The 7,580-nt window shown below is 42.4% G+C and overlaps 1 protein-coding gene across 2 annotated transcripts; it reads left to right on the top strand.

Moving 5' to 3' along the window:
• Window positions 1–3,150: 3,150 nt before the first annotated feature.
• irx5a (iroquois homeobox 5a) lies at window positions 3,151–6,982 on the top strand. Of its 2 annotated transcripts, none has more exons than XM_085765676.1 (3): window positions 3,151–3,897; window positions 4,866–5,271; window positions 5,980–6,982. In XM_085765676.1, the coding sequence occupies exons 1-3, from the start codon at window positions 3,655–3,657 to the stop codon at window positions 6,687–6,689; spliced, it is 1,359 nt and encodes a 452-aa protein (XP_085621802.1). In that variant the 5' UTR covers window positions 3,151–3,654; the 3' UTR covers window positions 6,690–6,982. The 2 variants fall into 2 exon arrangements, with proteins under 2 accessions (XP_085621802.1, XP_085621795.1); XM_085765669.1 differs by having other exon boundaries at window positions 3,292–3,912.
• Window positions 6,983–7,580: the final 598 nt, after the last annotated feature.

Raw genomic sequence — 7,580 nt, 5'->3', positions numbered from 1 at the left:
GTGTGTGTGTGCATGCCCGTGTGTTGGAAGGGTTGAGTGGTGCATTTCACAGACTGCTTGGTGACATACAATAAGAAGGCTTCCTCAGTATGGATCTGGACAAAGTCAAAACATGGACAACAAACACTCAGTTATTATTTTTAATACATTTGTATAATAAAACAAAAACTTTATACCAGTAACATTAGCACTGTAAACACACAAGCAGTGTAGTAACAGCTGATGTCATGGCTATCACATTTAAAAATACATAAATAAAACGGGTAAAATTACTGCTGTAATAATATTTACGTTAATGATAATGGCTAATCATGGCTGTATATGATGCCAGTTGTTTAGTCAAGTAGCATAAGGCACATATGTTTAATCATTTAATAACCCCCCTCTTCAAAAAAAAATGCAAGGTCAAAAATAAATTACATCCATTATTTGCAGCAAATCTCCCCAAAGCATTTGGAGCGAAACTGTTTTGAATTTCAATTGGCTTCCAAGTGGCAAAAGCCCTCAGCTAATACATCAAAGAAAAATTGGTGTCAACTAATCGGTTTAGGACACAGATTTAGAATGGTTAAAAAATCCCATGAACACTTCAAGCATTTTTCTGTATACCACTAAAGGCTTGAGAGCAGAACAGCTGACCTTGTGCGCTCCGGAAACCTGTCCGCCACGACATTAACTGTTTAACTCACCCAGCCACGCAATTAGTCCGCCACAACGCATAGTGTTGTGTAATAATAGCCTCTATATCCAATTTAGATTACACTTGCTCCCTGAGGCATTTTTAAGTGGCATGCACCATCTTTCATTCACTTCTTCTTTGCCACGTAAAGCCGTTTTCATGCGTCAAAACCGAGGTCGTCCTCTCAGGGAGGAAAAAAAGAAAAGAAAAAAAGAAGCGATAACGATGAGGAAACGACAAAGTTAGAAGCTGTCAAAACACCACACATCAAGATTTAGATTTCGGATCCGCGTACTGCATGAAGACAAGCCACTTCTACGCACAAAAAAACACACATTCAGTTTTCCACCTTGAAATAATAATTAAAAAAAACCCGCAAATGAGCAAAACTATACTCACCTACACCTCTTCTTCTACCAGTGCAGTGCAGAGAGGTGGTAGCACTTGCCATAACCTACTCCTATTATAGGCTCCGTGATCTCAAATTATGGGTCCTCCTCCTACTTCACAGAGCAACTCTCAACAGAAACGCATTAAGGAGGACACATGACACAGACCTCTTCATCCGAGGCTCTCTTCTCGTCTCTAAACTTCACTCGCATCTTTTTAAGCACAAGATAAATGCAATGCGTAATGACATTAATTCTGCATGGCACTTTGCAACAGCTCCCTGCGGCACGTATTCTACAATGTGGAAGTTTTCTTTTTACATCACGGGATGACGGACGATATTGTCACTGTGAGAAGAATGTACCTGTGTCTGCTAATGAGGCTGTATTTTGCCTTTTTTTTTCATAACGTAACTCCAGTAAGGATGATAACTGTCTCTACCAGCTACTGTCACTGTTGTAGCTGCTGTTGTGGGAAGAAAAAAAGTTGCCGTAATTAGTTGACTGTCTAAAGGCTGTGAAACTAGGTCTCATAGTATCACTGTCATCTGATTAGGCTCTACTGTAGGGTCGCTTTGTGTATCCATTCTTCTTTCTGTTTCCCTTCTTTCCTCTCTCTCTCTCTTTCCCCCTCTGTGTGCGTCTATGTGTGTGTGTTTAAGTCTGCGTCGGCTCACACTGTACCAGCGTCATCATTCTTTGCTCTCTAGAGGTTTTCAGAGCGTAAAAAAAAAAAAAAAAAAACACGTGAGTGTGTGCACACACTCTTTAGCAGCGCCTACAGCGATCCCTTTCGGCTTATCTGAGACTTGAACTGGAAAGTCAATCACCAGAATGAAAGCAGCTCTTAGACAGCCTATTAGAAACACTGTTAAAAATAATTAATATAGCCCAGCACTATTTCTTGGCGCTACTTTAGTCATCCACAACCCATGAAATTGATAGTTATTTTTGAATGTCTTATGTGTTTATTAGAAATTCTAGACTACTACTACTATATGTCTAATAATACCACCTAAAAACAATAAACATACAAATAATAATAATTTATTTAATAATAATTATTTTAATATTTCTATTTTATGGATCATTTAAAAAATCGACATTTGGCAGTTGTCCAATGCCCATTAAATATAAAAAGGTAAGAGTGACATATTAAACAACCTATCCAATATTTCAGCAAAGAAATATATCTGCTGTGATCAAATGAGATTACATCCACTGGTCCAGGCGGATTTGGTGTAGTTGGCACTAATCTGCCCTGGCTTGAGGGTTTATGACTTTCTGAGTGTGTGTGTCTGACTGGTTTATTCCAGGATCTATTACAAAAACTATTTAACCGTCGCCACAGTAAATCGTTCAAACACAAGTGGCGGCGCAGACTAAACATAGCTACTTCTACAAACCACAACACCCAAATGTCAGCGAGGAAAAAGTTTGTTGGCATTCAATAACTGTTCCGATAGAGCCGTTCGGTCGAGCGCCGATTTGCGCCATCTTACTTGCACTTTTCAGCTGTCACATATCTTACCAATGCAATCTGAGTCTGGCGTTAGAAAGTCGACAATGCACAATAGCAGTAATCCATCTGAAACTCCCACTGCGGAATTTAACACGGAGATCACGGAGCGCCAGTCTGTTGATATAACGCACATATTTAAAATGACGACTTTTTTTCTTTTACGCACAAAGGAAGAATAACAAAAAAGAGAGCACAGCACTGGAGCGCCTTTTTAATTCCTGCCGGTATCTTGCAAGCCCATATCCTGGCACACAACAGCCGATTTGTTATTGATCAAGTGTGAAAGTGACGGCTTCGTATTTGGAGGAAAAAAAGAAGAAAGTTGGGAGTTGACAGACTCGCATGATGTCGCCATCCAAAAGGGGGGTGGGGAGGGGGGGGCTGCCAGACGCACTTGAGACTTACTGCAACGAGCCTTGTTAAAGAGGGAAAAAATAGAGAAATAGAGAATGGGAATGATTGTTAGTTAACGCGAGAGAAGGGATGGGGTGAGGAAGGAACAGAGAGAGAGGGAGCACGGGAGGGAGAGAGAGAGGGAGGGAGGGAAAGAGAGAGAGAGCGAGAGAGCATGGGTTTGGGCAGGGCTGTGGTTACCCAACATAAGCTTGCCTTTTCCTTCGGTGACTACACCCCGAGAGGAGGAGCATAGTGTGCAGCGTAGTAGGCGTCAGGATCCTCAATTTCCAACTTAGCATCTTGGCAGGACATTTTCCCAAGCAAAGCCCCCGTCCGACGGGTAAAAAAAAAAACTTCTGCACGGGCATGAGAGCGACCATGCAACTCAGATAAGGGAGCAACAGAAAAACAAAACGAGGCAAAACATCCGACGAGCAGTGGCTGACTGGCTGGCAGCGACCAAAATAATCAAATCAGTATCTAAACCGTTTTTAGGTTTTTTTTATTTAGTCACTTTGACTTTTTTTGTCCTCACCATTGTCATTTAGAAGGGGGGACAGACAGCGGGTCTGCAGACACACGGCTCTATGCGCCCCGACAGCAGCGCATGAGAAAATAAAGGGGGGAAAGTGCGCAAGTTAAGTGGCTTATACTCTCCGGGCTCCAGCATGGCGTATCCTCAGGGCTACTTGTACCAGCCGTCCGCTTCTTTAGCCCTGTATTCATGCCCTGCGTACAGCACCAGCGTTATATCCGGACCCAGAACGGAGGAACTTGGAAGATCCTCTTCGGGATCTGCTTTTGCGCCCTATGCCGGATCTACTGCGTTCACCAGCGCCTCGCCAGGCTACAACTCCCACTTACCATACAGTGCAGACGCGGCGGCAGCTGCCACATTCACCTCGTACGTGGTGAGTAAACTAAAGGTGATTATTCATAGTAATAAAAAAAAACGAGGACGTTAGCTTGCTCTAAAAGACTTGAGTGTCCGCTGTGTGTGAGGAGACCAGCGATTAGGAAGAAATGTGCGTCACTGATGAGCGCATGGATATACAATGACAGAATGGCAGGTCCAGAAATCGTGTTGTTGAGCAAACACAACTAATTTTACTGAGTACTGTGTTATTATGTGGTCCCTAAGTAAACTGTAGTTTTTTATTCCAAAGAGTAGCCAATGCCTTGCCGGAGCTTCTACGCTCTCAACTGAGTACAACGCGCGGTCTGAATACAATTTAGGTCACTGTATCTGATTCTTTTCTTTCCTTTAGTTGTGCGTCTTGTGAAACTTAAACGTTAAAACTTTTGGAAAAAATAGACAGTTTTTTTTTTTTTTTGGCTGTTGTATTCTCAGTGACTGATCTCATAGCAACACAAGTCATTTATCCAAACTGGTTGTGCAGGCCGATAGTTATACCACAAAGGCTGATCCCATTAGAATAGGAAAAGAAACAGAATGTTATATAGGCCCGTCATGCATAATGTCAACACATAAGCATAACTGCAAATTCTACTATTTTAATAGCGAGGATAATTGCAGATTTAGGCTGACATCTTGTTAATACAAATAAAAATACACAGGAACACAAAACTATATTCCAGTCAAGTTCAGACAAACTCCACAAACAATTATCCCAAACTTGAACTACTGGATTAAAGCCATCGTATTCGTGTGTACGTGTGTTTGTGTGTGTCTGTGTGTGTGTGTGCGCGTGTGTGCATGTGTTTATGTGCGCACGCATGTGTCTATGCGTGTGCACGTATGTGTGTGTTCCTGTTCGTTTGCTTTTTAACTATTGCGAAGCAGTTTGGAAAAAAGTGAATGTGGCTGAACTTAAACACACGTTTACATTTTTTTTTTTTATTATCATTATTTTTTCAGAGTTCTCCCTATGACCACACTACGGGTATGGCAGGTTCAATAGGATACCACCCTTATGCAGCACCTTTGGGCACCTACCCTTACGGTGACCCAGCATACCGTAAAAACGCAACCCGGGACGCCACTGCCACCCTGAAGGCCTGGCTCAGTGAGCACCGCAAAAACCCCTACCCCACCAAGGGCGAGAAGATCATGCTGGCCATCATCACCAAAATGACCCTCACCCAGGTGTCCACCTGGTTCGCCAACGCTAGGAGGAGGCTAAAGAAGGAGAACAAGATGACCTGGACCCCCCGGAACCGGAGCGAGGACGAGGAGGAGGACGAGAATATTGATTTGGAGAAAAATGACGACGACGAGCCAAACAAGCCCACAGACAAGGGAGACTCCACAGACACAGAAGCAGGTCGGTGGTGCAGGGGGGGGAAGAAAAGGGAGAAAAAAAATCATCAATTTTTCATCGCAGTCGTTTCCACTCAGGGTGCAAAATTGATTGCTGGTTAATGGTGGTATATTATTTATAATGGGACAATTGCTTTAAATAATAATCACCTTGAACTCCCCTCGTTTGACTTCTCAGGGGCTGAAATTGCTGGTGACGCAGAGTGTTTAGCAGTCAATTTATCTTTAACTGCATAATAAGGATACAGCTGCTCTGCTGCGCCGGTATTTGGTTAAAAATCACTGCCATTGTATGATAATTATATTCTCGTTTTTAACCATTTTTTAATTCTTATTATCATACTAAGGATTTAAAATTACATGATATACCGAAAATATATTTTAAATGAAAACAGTCAGCATGATATATGATCAGCCTTTAATTTGTAGCACGTTGTTCGTGCATGTGCAACACTGTTTATACTCTTTCATAATTGTGGAAAGGAGTTCATTCACCTTTTCAGGCTGGCACACATCTTTATGAGGTCAATTTATGGCATACACAATAACTGTTTTTCAGGAAAACCTGCATAAGCAGCCCAATTATTTTTATAGATCCGATTTCATTTTGCATTTGCTGTTCACTTGCCTCACGATTACCTAAACCATATGTTAGCAGCGTTTTAATGTTGGGCTTATTTGGCAGTAATTCTGATCTTTATTTGTGCTTTAGATCATAAACTCCTGAACCCAGGGGACATAGGCTGTGACAGATTTAAAGAGGAGAGCCATGGCAAAGACACGGATCCTCTTCTGAGCGACTCGGAGTTAAAAGACCAGGAGGAGCGGACTACAGACTTGCTGCCGGATTCCTCAAAACCAACCACTTCGTCTCCCTCGGCGGTGCCCCGGGGGAACCAGACCGTTGCGCAACAAGACAAGCCGTCAGATTTGAGCCATGCACCGGGTACGGTGACCAGCAACGTGACCTCTGTTATCCACTCGCCCCCTTCGGCCCCCAAACCCAAACTCTGGTCCCTTGCGGAGATCGCCACGTCATCAGACAGGTGTAAGGGCAGCGGCGAGGCGCCACAGGCTTGTCCCGGTTTGGGTCAGAGCGCAGTAATGGGCACCAACGCGTCTCCATCACGGTCCTCCCCTCAGTGCCCGCTCCCCAACAGCACGGTCCTATCCAGGCCTCTGTACTACACCTCCCCTTTCTACCCCGGCTACACGAACTATGGTGGCAGCTTTGGACACCTTCACAGTAACCACGGCTCGGTAACCACGGGCTCCACGGCACATTTCAATGGATTAAACCAGACTGTGTTAAATAGAGCAGAGGCTTTGGTAAGGGAGAGCCAGAAAGTCAGAGGCCAAACGCAGGTAGATCTTTGTAAAGACTCCCCTTATGAACTAAAGAAAGGTATGTCAAACATTTAATACCTGATATTTTCCACTCACCGCGGACTTTTATTTATTTTTTGTGGTTGCATAAAAAAGAAAAAAGAATGATGAAGCAAATTCTAAGAACAGTTATTTTCTGAGTAAATGCTTATCCTCAAATTTTTAGTTTCTGAATGGTTAAACCTAAAATGTAACAAGAATGGTCTTAATCGCTGCAGCCGCCTGAGTCTATTTGTATTAAAGACTAACATGTATATTTAATGTAGCATTTTTGTATTTAAAATGGACAACACACTATCTTTGAAGTAAATTATGGAAAAAAAAATACATACTTGTGCAGCGATTATTTGGGGGAGCAGTTGGAATGACCTGATGTGTGTCTGAAGGACATGTGATCTATACGAAATATTAATACAATTTTGCACCGTGACAGATGTTTCAATGGCAATTATCATTTCAAAATATTGTGGTAGTGAGAGGAGACACCGTGGAAGGAAAAGGCCTACATTTAGCTTAAGGATGATGGGATATCTAAACAACTAATGGGCTCAGTTTCGGGGTTTTTGTTGTTGTTGTTGTTGTTGGTGCAAATATGCAGAGTATTTTTTTTTCTTAAAATGCTTGAAACAACACGAACGTACATATTTGTTCTATGGCTTATCACCAGTTCATATTGATCTTTTAAATTCACCCAGGGCCTCTGTTTTTCTTTTTTCTTTTACTTGAGCACGATCCTAAAAGTAGATATTGATATAATAACAACACCGAGGCACAGTCATTTAACCCAATTACCTATCGTGTTTTATGCAGAGCAATCAGGTGGTGAACTCCGGTAATGAGCTCGATTTTATGCCAAATTTAGACCTCATTACTATTTTCCAAGGCGTGGCAAAGCTGTTAAGAGGGACGCGACCATGCATTTAGAAC

This window comes from Trachurus japonicus, chromosome 3, assembly GCF_045865225.1.
Source record: "Trachurus japonicus isolate A0001 chromosome 3, Traja_1.0".
Classification (NCBI taxonomy): Eukaryota; Metazoa; Chordata; class Actinopteri; order Carangiformes; family Carangidae; genus Trachurus; species Trachurus japonicus.
The sequence above is the reverse complement of the archived record's forward strand: the minus strand, read 5'-3'. Positions and strand labels throughout refer to the sequence as shown.

What these genes read in the sequence shown, in the direction of transcription:
- irx5a (XM_085765669.1), top strand. Translation starts at nt 3,655, where the DNA reads ATGGCGTATCCTCAGGGCTACTTGTACCAGCCGTCCGCTTCTTTAGCC. An exon ending in ACGTGGTGAGTAAACTAAAG is followed by an intron (nt 3,913 to 4,865) that starts GTGATTATTCAT and finishes TTATTTTTTCAG; the next exon opens with AGTTCTCCCTATGACCACAC. An exon ending in CTCCACAGACACAGAAGCAG is followed by an intron (nt 5,272 to 5,979) that starts GTCGGTGGTGCA and finishes TTTGTGCTTTAG; the next exon opens with ATCATAAACTCCTGAACCCA.